At 55.1% G+C, this 21,393-nt stretch overlaps 2 protein-coding genes across 7 annotated transcripts in view; one reads left to right on the forward strand and one right to left on the reverse strand.

Annotated features, from left to right (window-relative positions):
* LOC120517761 overlaps window positions 1-3,301 on the forward strand; it is a 33,181-nt gene extending 29,880 nt beyond the window's left edge. The window contains exons 1-9 of one of the 6 annotated variants that reach the window (XM_039740229.1): window positions 335-908; window positions 991-1,062; window positions 1,207-1,278; window positions 1,377-1,460; window positions 1,641-1,712; window positions 1,789-1,863; window positions 1,950-2,068; window positions 2,219-2,794; window positions 2,871-3,301. In XM_039740229.1, the coding sequence (XP_039596163.1) occupies window positions 1,271-1,278; window positions 1,377-1,460; window positions 1,641-1,712; window positions 1,789-1,863; window positions 1,950-2,068; window positions 2,219-2,794; window positions 2,871-2,968 (1,032 nt within the window). In that variant the 5' untranslated portion in view covers window positions 335-908; window positions 991-1,062; window positions 1,207-1,270 and the 3' untranslated portion in view covers window positions 2,969-3,301. Of the gene's footprint in view, window positions 1-334; window positions 1,279-1,376; window positions 2,069-2,218; window positions 2,795-2,870 lie in introns of those variants that run through there. The other 5 variants (XM_039740231.1, XM_039740228.1, XM_039740227.1 and 2 more) reach the window with 5 other exon arrangements.
* A 4,401-nt stretch (window positions 3,302-7,702) lies between these two features.
* LOC120517613 (gap junction gamma-1 protein-like) lies at window positions 7,703-18,791 on the reverse strand. Its single transcript, XM_039740027.1, is given in 3 exon segments — window positions 7,703-8,806; window positions 8,808-9,965; window positions 18,302-18,791. Coding segments are annotated over 2 exon segments (1,308 nt in total). The 5' UTR covers window positions 9,906-9,965; window positions 18,302-18,791; the 3' UTR covers window positions 7,703-8,596.
* Window positions 18,792-21,393: the final 2,602 nt, after the last annotated feature.

The raw sequence follows: 21,393 nt of genomic DNA on the forward strand, positions 1-21,393 counted from the left end.
TGTTCGTTTTCGCGTTCACGCCGCGAGTTCGGAGTCGCTCACATTCCCGATTCGGACTCGGGGACTGCGCGCCAGCCTTCGATGACTGCAATGGGGGGAATCTCCCATTTCGGCTTACAGGATCACGGGCCAGAACACTGAGAGGTGGGCGGCCCTGATGCCAACCGAGCGCCCGCACTCACCGATCTGCTTTTTGTCACCTCCTACGACAAGCTAGCTGTCACACAGCCCCTTTAAAGAATGCTGTGTCCCGGGTGCAAGGCTCTGTCACTGCCCTCTCTGGGCGGCACCACCTCCGGGGGTGGGCGGGGGAGACCGGAGGCAAACGGATTCGTTAAAGTAGTCGGCGGCCGGCCAGCTGAAGAACACCCCGGGATTTCGAATCGCCACGTTCCCCCCATTGTGATACCAAGACATCAAAGGCACTCGGCTCGGCGCGCTCACGATGCCCACTGACTGGCACACCCCACGCCGTGTGCCTTCATCTCCGAACCCACTCAAAATCCTTGGCGCCGCGCGGTTTGTGCCAGTGCTCATCAGTGGCACACCTCGACAGGGGGCTGATGGCAATGAGCGCCCTGCTGCTATGGCTGGCGCTGCTGCCAAGTGCCATTCATGCCGCCAAATGCCCCCTCTTTTGCACTTGCGCGGAGCGGCTCCTCAGGTGCAACGGGACGCAGCACCGGCGTGTGACAGTGCCAGCCTTGACGGCCGACCTGGGCTTCACGGACTTGTAAGTACCCAATGGGGTGCTAGGGGTTGTGTGGGGGGGTCTGGTTAATGCCAGGCTGAGAGTGCGCTTGAATATTGAAGCGGTGCCCTCTTCGCCCTCACAGGGATTTCCACGGAAACGCCATCTCGTCCGTCGGTAGGAAGACGTGGAAGTTCTACAGTTCGGTGGTCTTCCTGTAAGTCCATTCTGCCGACCACCCGCGGTGTCCACGGCCTCGCAACCCCCCCATTCGAGTTTCCGTCTTCTTTTCTCTGCAGGACCCTAGCGGACAACTCCCTGGTGGAGCTCACTGACGACTCGTTGGTCGGCCTGGGGCGACTCCGGTTCCTGTAAGTGGCCGACCCGGCGGGCGGTCTGGGACGGCGTGGGGGGGTAGGGGGGCGGCTTTGTCACGTAAATGGACTGAACTTAGAGAGGGGAGAGAGCACGTGCTGCATTATATAGCGCCTCGCCCGTCTCTCTGCCTCCCTCAGGGATGTTTCGGACAACAGGATCAGGAAGATCTCGGGTTCGGCCTTCGACCAGCTGCCCTTCCTCATGTCCATGTGAGTCCGCCGCCCGTCTTCTGAGTCTTCACCTGTCCCCTCCTCATCTGTCCTCTGACCCCTCACCTGTCCTCTCCTGTCGTTCTTCTGCCCTGCAGCCTCCTGGCCGGTAACCAACTGCTGCAGCTGCTGCCCGACCGAGCGCTGAGCCCCCCGCACGGCTTCCACTTTCTCAAGTGGCTGTGAGTACATCGGAGGGGATGGGGCGCCACCTGCTGGGGCCGACGGGAAGAGCAGCCGCCTGCGTCGCTCGAGTTCACTTTTCGCTTTCTTTTGAAATGTGGGGCTTTGGACGAATCCGACCGGAGCAGTGTGTATAGCGCCTTTCACGGGTGACTGTCAGTGTGCTCTCTTTCTCTCAGGAGCCTCCGGGACAATCCGTTAAGGGTTCTGGAATATTCTTCATTGGCAGCCCTGCCTGCCCTGCAGATTCTGTAAGTACATTTGGCAGTCTGATTGGCACGAGAGCTCTGTTGCCCCCAGTGCTGCCCTACTCTGTCTGCTTTACAGGGACTTGCGAGGGACTCCACTGTCCTTTTCGGCATTGCAGCCCCTCCTTCAACTGGCACCGCCAATCCCGCACCTGTAAGTGGCGCCTAGTGCAGAGGTTCCCGGGCACAGTGGGCATTTTCAGGGTGACACATCATAATGCTTATCGATTGTTCCCACAGGCTCTTACCCATCAGTGTCAGGTGCTGCATATGCAAGACCCAGATGGCAGCTGCTACCACCGCTGCGACTGTGCCAGCCAGATGTGCCCTCCTGTGTGGACCTCTGAAGCCATCCTGCGGTGGGTACTCACATTATGGACACAGACCTGGACCCAGCTAATGTGGGCACATGCCTGGTGGAGACTGAACACCCAGAGACCAGGCGCTATATAGGCCCCTATGCCCCAGTGTCCACATCTCCTTTACTCGTTTTTTTTTTTTTCACCTAGTGGTCACAAATGCCCCCAAAGGCCCAGTGACGCCCCCCAAGTTGAAGCCCCCCTCAGGTCTGCCCATTCCCACCAACAGCGAGAGGTTCGACTTGTCCCACCTCAGGTGGCTCATCCAAGAGCGGCCGGTGAGCCTGAAAAACGTCGGCGACCTGCTGAGCTTCATCACGGTGCTCGACATGGTGCAGGACATGAAGCCCAACAGGACGGTGCTGGGGTCCTTCGCGCAGCTCATCGAGGACCACTGCTTGAACCCGGACTATGAGGACGTGTGTGTCAGGACCATGACTGATGTCATCGTGCAGGTCGAGCGGCACCTGGGTGAGGGCATCATTGGGCAGCTCGAGACGCTGGCGGACGCACTTCGGGAGGAATCGGAGGTTCAGGGGAAGCCACCAGGGGTATGTGCTGACGTGGCGCGGCCTGGCCACTCAAGCCTCGCCAACAGATGGGCTGCTGACTCGTCGTCTCTCTTTGTAGGTCTCCAAGAAGGCCTCCCTGGACAGCCAGACAATCATCATACTGGCCGCCATCTCCGCTTCCGCCGTCATTGTTGCAGCCGAGTGTGTGTCGGAGGTGTGAGGAGGGGAGGTGGGCAGGTGGTGGGCATCTCAGGTGGGCAGAAAATCTAACGAGCCACTTGTGATTGCAGATCATCCGCCAAAGAAAACTCCACCAGCCACCGGGCCACGAGGAGGACACATCGGAGGCCAGCGGGGACACCATGTGACCAATGGTCACCAGGGCTGAGGACAAATAAAGCGCTCATTGTCACCCACTGTGTCTGCCTGCTATTTTCTTCCCCCTATCTCAGGGTCACTTTAGTTGCTAGGCAACATCTCCCTGCCATGAAAAGTCTTGAAATGGGGGAGGGTGGGCATCGGGTGCAAGGCAGGAACCATCCCTGCAGGGGGCACCAGTTCATCATAGCCACAGCAGAGTGGCACACAGGGAGAACACTCCAAGACACTGGCCCTGTGAAGCACCAGCACCAACTGCTGTGCCACTCTGTGTGACAACACAAGTAACAGGAATCTGGTGGGCAAGGACACCACTTGGACTGGCACCCCGTCTCATTCCTGGGTGCCCACGTTTCCTTTCATGCCCTGCTCACTAATTTCTTGAATTCTTTAGAATCTTTCTGTCGTTGAGAGGAGAGAGATGAGCAGGGGCCGGGGGGCTCTAGAAGCTCATTGCAAAGACTGGGTGTGAGGCGGTCGTCCTAACTGGACGGGCACTGTCTGGCTCTTTAAACGCAGGCCCGTGCCCTTCCTGCAGAAATGGCACAGAATGCCCGACAGGCTCTTCACACTAAGACTTGTGGGTTACTTTGGATGACTTTGCCAGCCGCCGCCCTGGTTCTGTGTTTACATTCATGGGGGGGTGCTGACCGATGGCCACTTCAGCTGTGCCTACTGACCAGCGCTGGCTGTGCCGTCCACCTTCAAAGGGTACAAATGGGGTCACAACTCACCACAAGTTGAAATTCATGTGAACATCAAACGGGAGCTGAACATTTTGCACCTGATAATTGAAAGTGGCACACTGGCACCAGCAGCGGGCAGCAGCACACTGCCATGTACTCGACTTTGGGTTCAAAAATTCTTGAGAGCTGCAAGGTGTGATGAATGACAAGGACATCAAGGCCAGGCCACAAACTCACAGGGCAGGTGCCAGTCCATCAGGAGGCCCACCTACACCCACCAGGCCCATTTAGAGATGCCAGTCAGCCCTGCCTGCATGTCTCTGGGATGTGACAAAAGGACACCAGATGTGTGAGGCAGCCACCCAAGCCCTATAGGGGCCATCAGTCCATTTGTGGCTTTATGTCTGCTCAAGCCATTTCTGGCTCTTAGGGGTCCAGAGCTCCTCCAGTATGCCAACATCAGTGTCTAAAAGAGGACCTCCAAAGACCCGATGAGGTGCCACCCGGTGACGTCTGCCAGTGTGTGTGTTTGTAGGTCCGCACAGACCCATCATGAACTTCTGCAGGTTTGGCTCCTGCTCTGCTCATTCTGGTCAGCCATAACTCCACCAAGTTGGACTGTGAGTGGCGAGATCCCAGAGATCACTGCAGTGGTCCTACCATCTTACCTCACACCTGATGACCTCGTAGTGACCCTAATGTCACCAGCCAATCACAGGCCTAGCCCAATAGGAAGTGGGCGTCACTTCAGGTGCATCGAGTCCACTAAATGAGACCCTTGAGAGCCTCCACTGGACGTCATGAAGTCACCGTTGGGATGGGAGGCTGACCAGTGCTGACTGTGCCCACATGTCACACCCACCATGCCTCCTCAGGCAGCCTTATTAATGTTAACGTGTTGGTATTTTGAATGGTGCCTGCCACACACCCTGGCATAAAGCGCTGATGGGGCACCCTGGCCCCAAAGCTCAGAGAAATTAAAATGTTAAAAACAAAATGCACATCTAGTGCCCAAGTGTCCATCTAGCAGACAATTCAGTGCTTCATGCTGTTCAAATACCCACCTGGGTTGGTGCTGCTCACTCCCCTTGTGGCTTCAGCCTGTGCTAGTGAGGGTAACTGGTTACTCTGAGCTGCCCCATGGAGTGCCCACCAATGCCAGGTGGGCCAATGCTGTTTGACACCTCCCGTCGATGAGCTTGATTTATTTAGCACCTTGGATGTAAATATGCTTAAGACGGACTTCCACCTCCAGTAAGTCAGGGCCACGCCAGGCTGTAGTGAACACTGTGCCAGCTGGCAGTGCCACTTGTCCACATGTGTTCATTGACAAGCAGACTAGAAGGGCAGTCAGAAGTCACCCCAAGACACGGGACAAATGACACCAGCCGGCAGACTAGCGCCATATAGTCAGCCTGAGCAGTGGGACTTCACTGTCACCGTCTTCATTGACGTGTCACAAATGTAAACGGACACGTGATGCTGCAGCAGGGCTCCAATCACAGGGACTGCGTGACTTTTATTTTGACAAAGTTATCGGGGTCTTCGGCTAACATAACTACTAAAGGAAAATGGCGACATATTGGGGTGAACCAAAAAAGGTGCTCATTAGTGTGTCATGTAAAAGTAAAGGTGCGGGGGTTTGTCTTAAGATATTTACGTGCTTTCTATTTTTAAACTTTACCCTTAGAGCTCTTAAGGTGTGTTTATAAATCAAAGTCACTCAGAAACCGCCAGCCGGGGTCGCTACACAAGGGGGCGCCCCAGAGAGCCGAGTTCAACGCCACCACCACTGCCGCACACTCTTTGCAATGTCACCTCGAACCCCCCTCCCCCGATATATTGCCATCAAAAGCTGTCACCTTAGGGGCTTTCTTGTTTGTTTTCGACCGGGTTGTTTTGTCACTCGGGGGTCCCACACGTGTTTGTTTTCTCTCCCAAGTCACATTCGTTGTTTGCTCTTCCTCCTCCTGTGGATGCCCTCCTTATCTTCGTCTTGTGTTTCCTACCGTCCACTCCCATGGCTTAGCGCTCAGGGGGTCGCTAAACCCCGGGACAGCCGCCAGTATTTGGTCCTCAGTCCTTTGGCGCTTTTCACGCGGTTTGTCTTCCCGGTACGCCGCCTTGCACGTTTTGACGACATTCCGGTCTTCGCTTGCTCTTCGCGAGTGCTGCCCCGTCCCCTGCACATGCGTGGATCCCTCACTAAGGGCGCGCGTTTCTCCCGCCTTTGTTTTATCCAATCGGCTTGTGCGGACGCGGGCGCCAATCTGTTGCTCGGAGGCGCTCGCTGATGGCAGCTTGGCACTGACGTTCGGTTCAATCAGGCGGGGGACTGGAGGTACTCAGTTAACCACACGGACCCCGAAAAGCCGGAGTATCAAAACTGTGGAGGTCCCTGAAAATCACGCCTTCACATCTTGGTTCAGCTGTAGTGTTAACTCCCTGGGATTGTTCGGGTCGGGCAGATCTACTCACTCATCATGGCGTCATGTAGCCGGATGATGAGCATCTGCTGGACTCTGTCCACATGACAGTAATGACCTCTAAACCTGTGGGGTCTACAAGAAAGCACCTTAGCTCGTCACAGACCGGACGGGGAGAAATGCCCGAGATGAAGGAGAGCACATCGTTTAAACGAAGATGGAAATGGGCAAACAAAAAACCTGGCGCCTCGTGGGTCACCTCAGTGAAGTGTGACGGTGCTCGGGGTCGGCGGGGAGCCGCGTCTCGATCCCAACTCAATTCACGTTCGTCGCCCGCCTTTTAAAAAGCTGCAAGTGAAGTCATCGTTCTCGTTGGGCGTTTTATTGTGCGGCGCTTCTACAGACTGTAGTCAGTTCTCAGGCCGCGCTGCCGAGGGGACTTCATCTCCCAGCAGCCAGCAGGAGCGCGCAGGGGCTGACGGGAGGACGCCTTGATCGGCGCGCCCTTTTTTACACAGTCAGCGGCGATTCTGAGGGAATATTCGGAGCGGAGATGCGGCGACAAGGAGCGCTTCTGTGCGAGTGTGTCACAAGTGGCCGTTGTGTGTAATGGCTCTGAGGTGACGTGCTTGTTTAACCTAAAGTAGGCATTACTCCTTGGCTCATTTACTGCCTGTCCCACAATAACGACTTAAGTGTGCCCTTAATGTTGGAAGTGACATTCTTCACATCATCTACAACTCTGTGGTGGCCAGTGTGGTGTGCTGGGCTGGTAACATCACTTCAAGAGAGGCCCACCAAACTAACAAGCCAATTAAAGGGACAGACTCCGTTGTGTCATCTGGACCACCAGAGGTCGCAGAGAAGATGAGAATTAAGTGCCATTATGAACAATGCTGGACATTCTCTCTGTGACACAACAACATGGGTGGCTTTTAGCCAATGAATTACTCAGCAGAAGTGTGTCAAGAAATGTGACCGGGGGTCCTTCATGCCAAGAGCAGTATGGCTATATAGCGCCTCACTGGGACTGGGACTGACAAGTCAGAAGTTTTCTTTCTTTTAGTGATTGTAGTGATCCAGCTCGCAGGACCCTCATAGCCGAGTGACTGGACCAGGCCAAGGGGACGCCATGTAACACCTGGCTGCGGCAGATAGATGGAGAGTGGATCTGGACTGCATGTCTGCCTGTTTTGCCAACCGGGATCCTAAGGTGTTTTCGTCACGTGGGGGAGTACCAGTGCATGCACCCGACCCTGACCTGGCCTAACTGGTAAAAGGTCAAGTCCCCCCCTTGGGGTCAAATAAAGTTCTATCTATACTAACAGGACCCCCACTTACCAGGTGAGGGGGTGAGACTAAAGGGCACTCACTCAGAAGCCCCATTCAAGCTGTACTGCTGACCAGAAGAGCACCACATTGTCCATTTGCAACCAGCTTGTGCCTTCACGCCAATCTAAATGGGTAATGCCACTTGTTTGTTTTGTCCCATAATTTGTCTCCTCCCCTTTCCCCGATTAATTATTTGCTATTGTTCCCTTTTCTGGAATCCCAGACTGCCCATTTCAACTGGCCCAGTGTGAGGGGCTGGCAGGCCACCCAGTGGCACTGGCATTAGAAAATGGATGGGTGTTTTTTTTTTTTTTTCCTGCATGTGCCCACCTTAAAACCCGAGTTAGTGATAGAGCCACATAGACGTGTGAAAGTCAACTCTTTATTGACAACATGGAAGTGCCCAGGACCTCATCAAAAGCGGACCCCGCTGCCCTCACAATGGGGTGTGCAGCACCAAACAGCAGGGCAACATGAAGCAGAAAGTGAAGAGTGCAGCCGACCTGCAGGTCAGGATCTGAGGGCTCATGGAGGGGCAAGGGAGAGTGGCGCCACCTTGTGGATGGGCTTGGGGGGGCTTTCCACATAAACTACTCGTTGTTCCACTGCAGCCCTGAGCACCACACTACCACAGACCAGACAGAATGGCACAGGTGCCCGTCGGCGCTGACAGCACTCTGAGAATGCTGCCCAAAATGGACATGAAGATGGTGTAGTGAAGGTGCAGGTTTGGGGGTGACTATCGGTGACTGGCCAAGTGACTCCCTGAGGTGGCCTTGTCCCCACTTCAATGCCTCTGCTCAGTTTGGCTGTCGAGTGGCTGTTTAGCACCCTCTGCTGGGGAGCATCTGCACTGCTGATTGTGAAGTGTAAGGGCACCCTGAGTTAATGGTTGACCCCAGCTTGGGGGGACAGTCCACGCTACGAGATTCAAGGGGACGGCCACTTGAGGTCCGCCTAAGGCACTGTAGAACTCCAGCTAGAAGCGGCTCTTGGTGAGGCTGGCACTCCTGCATCCTGAAAATGACAAAAAAAATAAATCAAAAAAAAAAAAAAAAAAATCAAAAGTTTAAATATCAAGGTCTCCTTCCAAGTCCCTTGTGCCAGGCCACCTCGTGATCGGCCGCTGGCCTGCAGCCTCCTCCCCAGCACGAATGGGCCGGCTTGGCTCATGGCCGCTCGGGCCGTCTCGTCCTAAATCCAGACCGAGGGCTTGCCTGACACTGACCGGCTGCTACTACTACTACTGCTGACCCCAGCTGTGTGACTTGGCGCCGGGCGCATGCCACCCCGCTCCTTCTTGCTGTCCCTTTGGCCACGTGGCTGCAGGTTCTGCTGACTGTAGGCCTGAATGGCGGCCTCCAGCCGGTCCTGAGCCACACGGATGTCCTTCTGCAGGGCGTCGCATGTCCACCATCGGGAAGTTGTCCTCGTTGCTGCTGTACTGCTGCTGCTGCTGCTGCTCCTCCTGGGCGATGTTGGCCTTGTTCTGCTTGCAGGCCATCTTGGCGTTGCTCAGGTCGGTATACGGGATTTGCTCGGGCTTCACCACGATGTTGTAGCCTGGCGGCGCCGAAGGGGCATTCCATGTGAAGGGGTAGGTGTAGGTGGCAGTGTCTCCCGCGGGAGGGTGCAGGTACTGCTCTTCGGTGGGGCACTGCCTGCTCCGCAGCACGTCCCCGATGGTCCCGAAGCCCAGGTGAAGCATCTCACAGACGTTCAGCACGAGGCAGAGGGTGCTGACAGCGTACATGATCAGGAGGAAGATGGTCTTCTCGGTGGGCCTGGACACGAAGCAGTCCACAGTGTGAGGGCAGGGCACACGCTCACACATGTACGAGGGTGGCACCCTAAAGCCATAGAGGGCATACTGGCCCACCAGGAAGCCCAGCTCGAAGGTGGCACGGCTCAGCAGCTGGGCCACGTAGATCTTCATCAAGCCGTCCTTCTTGATGCGCCGCCGGCCGTCGTGCCGGACCTTCTCGTGCGGCCTTCCTGGCGCCGGATTCTCGGCCGCCACGGCGTTTGTGTCACTGCGGCTCTCCACCTCCGCCTCCTGGTAGATCATGGGGTCTTCCTCGTGCTCGTCTTCTGCCTCCTGGATGCCTCGGTGCTGATTCCTCCGGCTGAAGAACTTGCCCTTGTGTTTTCTGCCCGCCCCAAGGCCGGTGCCCACCTTTCCACCCGCCTCTTCTTCCATGCGGGCAATCTTGTGGGCGGCGTAGCCCAGGTACATGACGGACGGCGCCGAGATGAGGATGATCTGGAAGACCCAAAAGCGCACGTGCGACAGGGGGGCAAAGGCGTCATAGCAGACGTTCTCGCAGCCCGGCTGGGCCGTGTTGCACACAAACTTGCTCTGCTCGTCGTAGTAAATGGACTCGCCGCCGACGACCGTCAGAACGATGCGGAAGATGATGAGGACGGTGAACCAGAGCTTGCCCACAAAGGTCGAGTGGTTATGGATTTCCTCAAGTAGCCGCGTCAGGAAACTCCAGCTCATGGTGAAGGGCGGCGGGCAGCAGGAGGAAGAGGAGGAGGAGGAGGCGCGCTGTCAATGAGCCTAAAGACAAAGAGAGAAAGCAGACGGTGAGAATGGCGCCCTCACAGGGCAGCAGGTGGAAATACAACAGAATACAAGAAGGAGAACAGGCTGCAAAGCGAGAGCAATACAAGGGGGGCACCTCACACAGAGTGGACCACGGCCACCACAGCTCTGCGGCTGCATGTGACCCCAAGGACTGCAAACGCGGTCAGTCACTCTGCTGAAGGGTGAGCAGGGCATGCTGGATGACGAGTGGCCTTGCATCGCCCCCAACTGCCATTCCCGTGACACAGACGTGGACTCTGCTCCGTTAGGTCCGAGTGGACATTTCACTAAGGCTGGCACCACTCCATTCTCAACAGCAGGGGGCGCATTTTCTTTGCCTAGTGGCTGCCCCGTATAGGCAGGTGACGCTCCCAGGCTGGGACTTCGGCCAGCTATTTCAGGCCCCCCCTTCCAAACATTGGCTGTGCCCTCCACCTGCCGTCAAAGGCGCTATATATTTAGCCGAGCTTCGTCCAAGTGAGTAAAACGTCACCGGGAGCACAACGCTTAGGATGGCAGATCAAACTTACCGAGAATAAAAATCAAACCAATGCCAGGACTGCTGCCCACGACTCAAGTCTGTGGATGTTTGGTAAATTATGCCACTGGAGAGGCCATTGTGGCCTCGCGCTGGCCAACTCCTCATCTCCGCCAGCATCTCTCGCGATGTCCTTCTGTTGATTTCTTCTGCCTGGTGAAGCTCAGCAGGAGGCTGGCAGCACACTGGCATCGGGGCTCACCAGAAAGCCTGAACTGGACACGGTGCCCGGGAGGGGAAGCTGCAAAACACGTTCATCATCACCGGATACAAAGGGAGGGTCATCAGCTGTGCTTCGACTCATATAGCGCCTTTCACAACAACACCGGTGCAGTAGGCGAAGACCACAGAAGTCGGAGCAGACCAGTGGGCCTCAGGGGGTCTTTGTCACAAGGGAGGCCTGCAAAACACCCCAGCAGCACGAAAGGCGCTACATGGAGCAGACAACAGCCGGCTGAGCAGACGCACCACAGGCTGCTGCACAATTGGGTCACTTGAAGTGACAGCCAGCCAGGCCCTGCGGTTGAATGGGGGCACCAACCTCTAGTGCACCCAGCAGATACCCAAAGTGCAGAGTGTGCCAACTCATTTCATGGACTTCCTCTGCTGGGCGCTAAAGGCCGGCCACGGGCACAGAGCCCCCCGTCTCTCCAAGTCCTCGTCATTTTTCCAGGCCTCATCCAATTCCATAATAGGAGACGCAGTGAGGGGCGAAAGAATTCCAAAAATCAACAGACCTCCCTGTTTGGCCGATTGAGCGCCAAGAAGACAAAAGTAGGAAAGAAAGGGTCTGCTTGGAAAACGTGCAGGAGCGGGCAAACAAGGCCAACGGCCCGTCACCCGCTGCAAAGCAGTGACCACTCAATAGAACTCTTGGCACTTCCTAAGACGGGGTGCCCCATCTGGCACAGGTGCGGCTCTTCTCTGTGCCCCCGGAAAACTCTGCCAGCCCTGATGGACATGCCAGTGAAAACACGGAAGGCGCTGCACTGTCCCAGCCCCAGACGGGAATCGGCTCCTTGGCAGCAGCGCACAAGTCCTACAAACACAACACAACTATCAATGTAGTGGTCCGTGTGATGGGCACTCTGCTGGGCACAGACCCGCCTGCCTGTCTGTAAGAGCAGAGGGAGAGGTGCCCCAGAGCAAAGGCTGTCTAATGGGGGCAGACAAGCCAAAGTCCACTTCTGCCAGTCAATACAAAAACCAAAGAAAAAAAAAAAAAGAGGAACAACCAGCGGGCACGATTATGAAAAGCACAAGCCTGCCAATTTCTAGAGGGTGGCAGAGTCAGATCTCAGAAGTAGATGACAGGCATCACAGCTGCCCACTGTGCCAGTCATGTCTCTTTCTCTCTCTCTCTCTCTCCGGGCAATGCACACAACTGCCCAACGGTCAGCTCAGTGCCATCGAGCCAAGGTTGTGCCCCTAGTCAGTAAGAATGACTGGCACAGGGGCATGTCAAATGTTTGGCTGTCCACCACCGAGTCATGGGCTGAGCCCTGCACATGCCACCTCACTCACCTTGTGAATGACAGCACAAACATAAGGCCAGCATTGGGGCCACCACACACTGTCCTCTTGGCAGTCGCATCGGGTACCACAGCAGTGCCAGGGCAGTGTTGAGCAGCTGACCTGATCGACTGTTAGATGAGCCCAGTGCCCCTCTCAGACAGGGCAGTCCAGTCCAGCAACACACCGGACAAGGACAGAACCAACACGGGCACCGAGAGAGGCTACTGGCTGAACGCATGGCAAAGATCACCCCACACTGGGGGGGTGGTGCCAGTGTGTGCTGGCAGAGTGTTTGCCTCCTTGGTTCAGCATTTCAGGCAAAAAAGGCTGGGGGAACCCCAGGGTCCAAAAATGGGTACAAGAGTGACCCGAGAGAGCCATCAGTCTTCTCAGTTTAGGACTCTGTGCCACCCTCTGCGTCTAGCATGTGAAGACTGACCCTCAATATGGGTACTCCACCTGGTAACGTCTGACAGGTCTCTGTGGTCAAAGGCAGTGCCATTACGGGCCAGATCACCAACAACAATGGGGTGGTGCCAGGATACCCACCTGACCCTTAATGTCAGCCAAACCAAGGATTTGGGCAGAGACCTAAGGAAGCAGAAGGCAGAGTAGACTGGCACCAGGTTCAGAGGGGAGTGCTGTTGCGGACTTTAGGTTTCTTGGAGTGACCACCAGTGCCGGACTGAAGTGGGCACACAAGAAGGCTCACCATTGGGTCGACTTCCTCAGAGGGCAGCTCACATTTCTCCACCCGTACTACGACAGGTGCACAGTGGGGTCCGTCATCAGCTAAGGCATCACATCCTGACAGGGGACCCGGTCAGCCCAGGGTGGTGAGGCACTACAGAGGCTGGTGAAGGGTACACATAACAGGCCTGGCACCCAGCTGCTTTCTGGCCTGGACAGGCAGGAGACACACAGGGTCACACAACAGGGTCATTAAAGGCATCGGCCATCCTGCACTGCCCTCTTGCCACTCCTCACCCTGGCACCAGTCCATTCCATGGTCTCTGCCCCATGCGCGAGGTTACCAAACAGCCGGGTGACGCCGGCCAGATGTGTATTCCCTACGTTCCACTCGATGGTAGTATGCCCCTTTGATGCCCTTTGTTGTCACCATTACAAGGAACCACCCAGCATGCCACTTGAGCACCGACCACTTAAGTGACAGGTTTGGGGTGGCCCAGCTTACCAGGGTGGTGCCCAAGAGCAGCGTTTCCCACGCCCAGCTCCTCACCCGGCTTCATCGTCTTCTCTTGGTAAAGACTGGCGTTCAACAGGAGGGTCGGATGTTTTCAATTCTAGACGCTCGTTTGCCATTTGAATTCTGCGCACTTCTTCCCGATCAGGTAATGACGAGAAGGGCCAGCGGCAGGCAGGTGGCGCAGTGGGCAGACGGCTTGGCTACACTTTACCAAAGTGTTGGCAGCCCTGGCGCGTGTCAGTTGGACACACAGCACACAGTTTGGTGTCCTTCTCTTCATTTTACCAAACCAGTGAGGCCTCTCCGGGTGTTCTGGTCCTTTAAACTGTCACTTCCTAACGACTGTGCCAGCGTGCCCGCTCCACTTGTCAGTATAACGAAAAAGGCGGTTTAACGGGAAAACACCACAAGAGAACGTGAAATGGCAGCAAATCCAAACTGTGAACATCTCACCCGCCGGCTCCTTCAAAACCCAAAATGAGAAAACGAGGAGCTCCGGGAGACGGAAATGTGGCGGGCAGACTGTGAAACTGGAGGGCACAGCCTTGGAGGCTGCCAGGGAGAGAGAGAGCAGGGCACATGGCGTGCTTGAGAGCATGTGAGGGTGCAGACTCACAGCTCAGCGTCACCGAGTGTCCCCATGCAGAACGAGGTCGGCACTCTGCACCATTCAGCTGTCTCCCTAAAGTGATCCACGGCCTGACTGGGAACGTCTTTGGCTTTCCTCAAGGGGCTGCGAGCCCACCAGAGTCGCCCACCTCGGCTCAGCCACATGGGGCGCTTTGTGAGTGTCCACCCTCAGAAACAGGGAGGCTCAGCAGGAAGCCCTGTTAACCAGCCCCCAGCTGCCACTCTAATTTAGGGCCTCCAATGTGCCAACGCCCAGGTGGCCGAGCCCAAATTGTGGCCACTCTTCCTGTGTCGTCAGTTTCCTGACTGGACTTTCAGTGCCCAACCTACACCGACGGGCCCGAGCGCTCAGCAGGCAATTTGTTTTGGGTGCCACTGCTGGCACCTCGGGGTCAGCTTGGCAGACCTGAATGAGCAACTGTGCCCACCAAAGTGTGTCATGTGGCGCGTTTTACCTTAATGATGTAGTGCAGGACCCCCAAAAGAGGAGCACAGACATGGAATGGGGGCCACTAAAGGACATGAAGCTTTGCCGGGGGTCCTCTGTGAGGCTGACAGTTTAAGAACGGGTCACGTCAAAGTGTAAATAAATTTAAGGAAGAGACGACTAGTGGCAAACCTCAACTACGTGACGTGCACAGGGCAACTCATAGTGTGCCAGGGGCAGAGATGGCTTACCCTTCAGCACATCAATACCTCGGTCATCTGCCAGCCCCTCAGCACAGCACAGCTTGTGGCATTCCAGTCAACTGAATGGCGACTTTCAGAGCCTCCAAGGGCAATGATGACGATGTGTGCCATTCTGAACGAGAGCCTTTAGTTATAAAATGCCCATCACCCCCCAAAACAGGCTCTGCCGGCACTTCAAGGGAAAAACGGCGCATTCCTTCCATGCACGGCTGCGGAAATAAGTTGTAGGGCGCCTGCTGAGAGCAGAGCAGCAGTCCAAAAGATGAGAGTCGGGCCGCAGTGGTCAGCACACAGGCGCCAGCGCCACATGGAAGTCGGCACCTTCTAGAAAAGCAAAAGGCAGGCTGAAAGTGGCATCAGGCTCGAGCACTTGGCACCTGAGGTGCCCCCTTTTCTTAATACCTGGAGCTCCCCAGAGGTCCCGAGCCCAAGGACGTGTCTCCCCAGAGAGTGTGTGTGTGTGTGTGTGTGTGTGTGTGTGCGTTCACAAGCCTCCACCCTGTTACACGACTGCCGCCCAGCAAAGCCACACTCGCCACTAAAAATGACAAACTTAACCTTTCCTGTCACACAGCTTGACTGTTTCCAGCTTCAGCCCAAAACGATTAGAAAATTCCAGGGCCGTCATTTTTAGCAGCAGCTGTGCGAAGTTTCAACAGAGAAAAGAGGCCAAAAAAAAAAAAAGTCAACCAGGGCACGGTGGGCACAAAGTGTGTGTCAGGCCAACATGCAGCAGACATGTGCTCAGCTACTGGCAGAGGCCACAACAGATGACTCGCTGTACTTGGAGTGGCGTCCGGTTGTCAACTCATAGACAAGAACGTCGCCAGCTGGGCGCTACACGCGGGCAGACGTCGGTGCTCAAACCTGCTCGAAGTCTGAAAGTCCCGAAGCCTACCTGGTGACATGCCAGGGCCACATGAGCCCGTGGTTGGCAGCCAAGACCTCGTGATGATGGCCTTCACAGGATTCTGGGGCGCCTCTGCCCAAACGTCCACGAGGCCGCTGCCCCCTAAAATGGGCTTTGTACAATCTGACCACCTTGGGGCTGCCCTGACAAGTCTGTGGTCATTCGGGCCTGTTTTGAGGTTGGCATCCCATCAGCTTGTGTGTGCCACCCTGAGTAGAGCCTCCTAACATGAATGTGCCTGCACACACTAAGATGAATGCTCAACACCCCGCTATGGACCACTGCTGCCCACCAGGACGTACTCTGATGATGAACAGCGGGCATATCACAGCACTGGTGGCCTGGCGTCCGTCCGCCTTCTCTCACATTCTTCTAACCCGGCCTTCTTTCCTTTGAGCCAGCAGTTTGACAGCCACTTTGGTTCCCACATTTTAGGACTTTTTTTCCCCCTCTGGAAATGGCGGTTGTTTCGCCTCCCCCTGTAAGCGGTAACTGGCCGACACGCTGCCCCCAATGTGGCCTCTCAGTGAGTGGGCCATCTGGAAGGAGATGTTCATTTGTTTATTACTGCCCTGAAAACTCCCAGCTACAGCATGAAGTCTCCTGACAAAGCCAAGCGTGAACAGAGCTCGGCGAATTACGGGGAGGTCAGTGCAGTGCCCGGGCACAATGAAGCCATCGACCAGGGTGTTGGCGCCACTGGAGCAAAAGTCCCACACAAGAACAAACGGCCCGTAAAGGTGACCTGCCTGGGCAGTCCTCGGTGAGCCAATGTCTCAGGACGCGCTGTGGCAGCCATGGCGCTTGACTCCAAACCCCGGGGTCACTGCCTGGCCTCCCACTCTAAATGCCGGCAAAGCGTCAAGTCCCTCGAACAGGCGACGGGCTCTTCTCACTCACGGGAAGAGGCACACTGCGCCATGGTCAGACCCCCAAAGCACACGACGGCCACATTAGGAGTGGTCTTAACCGTCTGCTGTCACCAAGTTCAAATTTAAACACAGGAAACCAGCGGGGCTCTGCCTAAAAAGACAAAGCAAGATGATTTCCTGAGGGACACCGACTGGCCTCTATTGTCCTTCTGTGAAACACACACAGACCGCTGGCTTCCTCCGCACAGCCTGGACCCTCATTGTCATCTCTGGAAACAGGATTGGGATTTGTGACGTGAATGGACGCACCACACACCTCTTCAACAGCGGAGTGGGCGAAAGGAATCGGGATGCCACTGAACAAACGAGTCAGTCCGAAGTCTGTCCAGAGCCGTGCAGCGTCCCTCGCGGTGCCAGAAGTAAGGAATGATGGAGTGAGTGCCACGAGGCCCAAGTGCCCTTCCTCTGGTCCTGCTGCTCCTTACTCGGGAGAAGGCGCTCGAGCGGGGCCTTACAAGAGCTGCCTCAGAATGACCATTGGAGCGATTTAGAGGAGCGGGAGAACAAAGGTGGAAGCGATCAGCTGGCACCTCCACACAAAGGCGCCTTATATCCGGCAGAAACGCTCGAGTTGTGTTTGCGGGCGTCCCTCTCATCAGCAATCAGGCTGGCGTTTGGTGAAAGACAACGAGGGGCTCACACACACGCACACACATACCCGGCTAGAGTCCAAGCTGACGAATATCACGGCACGGTCAGTCTGCTTTCAATTACTCGGGGTCGGCGAGCAGGCGCCTCTTCTCGGCGGATCCAGGGCAGGACCGTCAAGAGACACAAAGCCACAGATCCAGTCATCGTGTGCTGGGTGGCGTTACCCGTGCCTTCATTAAACGGACTAACCGTTGAGACGCGCGATGCAGCTCTTCTTCTGCTCCCTCAGTCCGGTGTCAGCCCAAGCCAAAGAGAGCAGCCTGCCGAATCGCACGCAACGAGCCGACAAACCCAAGACGCAAGGGGACGCCGACAGGAATGTCTGCCTTTCAACCAAACTTGCCCTCTGCCAATCCCTCATCTGTCGGTGACTTTGAATTCCCCGAGTAATGTGCCATACCTTGAGCTCGGTGCTGTGCCGGCTGGCCATCTGCTAATCGTCTTCTTGAAGCTCATCTCAAACTGAAAGGCTCCACCAAACCTACAGATTTCTTTTTGTTTTGTTTTTTTTTTCCTCTGCTGCTGGGAAGAGGAAGGGCACAGGGAGAGGGGGAAGGCGCTCTTGAAATTTGAAAGTGCAGCGGGGCAAAGTGACTGGCACCTCTCGGCGGCGCAGACAGCGATGCCGCCTCAGGTGTGCCTCGGCACTGAGAGGGCACACGACGGCGGCGTGAATGTCACTACACACTCGAGCCAATCGCTCCATGCACTCTGAATAAATCACCGTCTGCTTGGCAGACATGGGGTCATGACAGCCACCGCAGCAAACATTAAAGGGTCCAGGGGGGTTGGCAGCCATGGTGGCATCCCATTTGGGAACGAAGCAGTTTGCGTTTGCCCCCGAGTGTCATTAATTCACTAAGACACAAACTGGAAGGTCAGCGAAGGCGCTGCCATGAAAGTCACTCTCTGGCAATGGCACCCTCAGAAAAGAACAACTGGGCCTCCAATAAGAAAGAGGGCACTGCTGGCGGAGCCCAACGTGACAGGCGGGGGACCCCCGAAGCCAAGCCACCCACCCTTCTGCTTCATAAAGCGCCTTCCACATCAACTCGCCCATCCATCCATCCATCCACACGACGGCGGCCACGGCTCCCCCAGGCAAGTAGTCACGAGGAGACGGTGGACCGCCCCACATTCCCGCACACAAAGGGATGGGGTTGCCGCTGTCTGACTGCCCGAGCACTCGAGCCCAGCGGCCGCCTCCGCCCCGCACGCCGCGCCCTCGCATCTTACCGTTTGTTTCCCCAAACTTTGCTGCTGCTGCTGCTTCTCCCAAGTTGGGCGCTTACAGTCTGTCGTCGAGCGGAGGTCCAGTCCCGCCCTGTGCTCTTCGCTAACTCGCGGCCTCCAGGGACCCCAGTGTGTCGTCGTCGTCGCTCTCCATCACCCCTGGGCCGCGCCGTCTGGAGGGGCAGCCCCCCTCGAAGCAACCTGGGAACGCGAGCGTCTGTGAGAGTTTGCACGCGCGTTCGTGGAGCGCGGGCTTCCAGGAGTTTTCCCGCCCACTTGAGCGAGTTCTTCAAAGTCTCCGTTAGGCCGACGGCCCGCCCGCCGCTTTTTCTTCTGCTCCCAGTGCGTGTCCGGAGGTCTTCGCTCTACGGTTAAGGCTGTTGAAGGAGATAAAGATGCCCGCTTATGTTAAAAGCTAAACTCCCTCTGCAAACGCGAGCGTCTCTGTTGAAGCAAGCTGCCCGTAGAGACGCTTCTTCACTTCGCAATTTGCATGAAGTGCCGCCCATTTATGCAAACATGATGCAATTTGGCATTAGGTCACGCCCCATTTGGCGGCCCAGACGGACGGCGCAGCCACGAAGAAGCGCGCCCTGCGGGTCAGGGGATTGGAAGAGACGAGCGGCGCAGCGTGTAGCTGGAGGGTCGGCTCAGCCTACCAGTGTAGAGATGTGGGGCCGTGAGTTAAACCATCAAATTGTGTTTGATACTTCGAGGGCTCCCCTCAAACTCTGTGTCAGAAAAGTGGCAAGGAAACTGACCATGATGGGCAACTGAGCCACACCCTGGGGCATTAACCAGGCCATACTGCCATTCTGAGCCCTAAAACGGGTAAAAGCAAAGAGTGTTGGTATGAAGGAAAAAAATAAGAAAGAAAATCAAGTCAAGCCAGTCCAGCTGACATCCGCCTCGAGCCCAGTCCAAGGGACGAGAGCAGAACCAAAGAGAAGCTGACATGTCAACTGGCCTTCAAGACGTCCCTTAAGAAGACTTCCTTAAACTTGTGCTGCCAGTGAAATTGGGTTGGTATGATTTGAGGTACCCAGCATGTCACAGGGCAGGAGTGGTGACCAAGTAGGTCTGCTTGGTGTCCCCAACTTAGGCCGGAGCAGTGCTGGACCCACAATGACCACCCAGCAGTTGTTTTTTTTTTTATTTAAATCTCTCCATGCACTGTAGGCGTACAGTGGGTATAGAAAAGAACCCCCCGCTTTGAAATATTCCCATTCTTTATTGCTTTACAGCCTTAAATGAAGACACACAAACTAATATTTTTCCATCTTTACTTTCTCAATGCCACTTCTAACATCCAAGTGAAAGAAATCACAGCTACAGATCAGAAGAATTTTAAAAAGTTAGGATATAGCGGGTTGGAGAACGACTGACTAAAAAACGAGACCTACTGAGATTAATAAAGGACCCCCCCCCAACTCACTCAGGTGTCAGTGCCCACCATTCCCATTGCGGTTACTGGTTTCCTCCCACCTGTGCTCATTGTAATGAGTGTGATTGGTGAAGCTGTTCCTGGTCCATTCATTCCCCTGCTTGGTTGAGCAACTGACAGCAAACAACGGACTACGGGTGGCAGGCCACCTTCAAAAGATCTTAGGGACAGAGTTGTGGACGGACAGAAGGCAGGAGATCTCAAAGGCTTTACTGAGCTCCTTGGGATTGATAAAGTCCATCATAAAGAAGTGTTTGATGCTACTAGTACCCTCCAAACTCGATGAAGAGCAAGGAGGACACTGGTAAGAGAGGCTACTGAGAGGCCAATGGCCACTTTGAAGGAGTTACAGGATTTGATGGCACAGAGTGGTCATTAATGGTGTGCATATGACAACAATTTCTCAAGCGCTCCACCACTGTGACTTGTTCAGGAGGGTCACACTTCTCAAGAAAGGCCACATGAAGGCTCATTTGAGCTTTCCCAGAATGCACCTTGAAGATTCTGATGCCAAGTGGAAAAAGGTCTTCAGGTCAGATGAGACCAAAATCAAACTATTAGGCCTCAACACCAAACGGTCCACCAATGCAGCTCACCACCCACAACACACCATACCTACAGTACAGCATGGAGGGGGCAGCATCCTGTTGTGGGGGGCCTGGGGCTCTTGTTAGGGTAGAAGGAAACATGACAACAACCCAAAGCACACGGTGACTGAAGGAGAAGAAAGTGAATGTCCTGGTGTGGCCAGTCAGAGCCCAGACCTAAATCTGTGGAAACATCTGAAGATAGCAGACCACCAACACTCACCACCCAACGTGACTGAACTTGAAGAGTTAAACTGTAAGGAGCAGATATTACACAATCCAGGTGTGCAAAGCTGAGAGAGAAGAACCAACAGAGTCAAGGCTGTCATTAAAGCAAAAGGGGGACAACAAAATGACATGGGGGGAGGGGGTGATCCTTTATTAATCTCACAATTTCTTGTTTTTGACTTTTTAAAATTCTTCTGAACTGTAGCTGTGATGTCTTTCACTTGGATGTTAGAGATGGCATTGAGTAAGTAAAGCTGGAAAAATATTGGTTTGTGTTTTCATTTAAGGCTGTAAAGCAAAAAAAAATGGGAATATTTCAAAGGGCGGGATTCTTTTCTATACCCAGTGTGTGTGTGTGTGTGTGTGTGTGTGTGTGTGCAGACGAGGACACATTTATTGGGGGTGTGTGTGTGTGTGTATGCAGACGAGGACACATTTATTGGTCCCCTTAGAGCTCCCTGATAAAGTACTGCTTACCACCTAATGACTTGCAAAGTAATTGTCCCTGCCCAGCTTTGCTACATCATCGAGTACAGCCAAGCAGATGTGACAGGCGATCAAGTGTTGCTTCTTCTACAAAGATCTTCTAAAATGGCCTGGACACTTTCATTGGGACCCCTAGGAAAGATCCAGAAGAACTGGACTCTGGTGATTCTTCAAACTTGCCGTTTTCTTGAATTCATATCACACACACACATCTCCAGCTGCGTCTCTTGGCCAATTTAATGGCAGGACAGTCGTCACTCTGCTGTTTGGTTGTCACCATGTTCCCCCAACCGTGGACCAGAGGAGCCAAACCAGAGACTAGTCTGAGGAGACCAGAAGGCAAATGACTG

Source organism: Polypterus senegalus, chromosome 17 (genome assembly GCF_016835505.1).
Source record: "Polypterus senegalus isolate Bchr_013 chromosome 17, ASM1683550v1, whole genome shotgun sequence".
Classification (NCBI taxonomy): Eukaryota; Metazoa; Chordata; class Cladistia; order Polypteriformes; family Polypteridae; genus Polypterus; species Polypterus senegalus.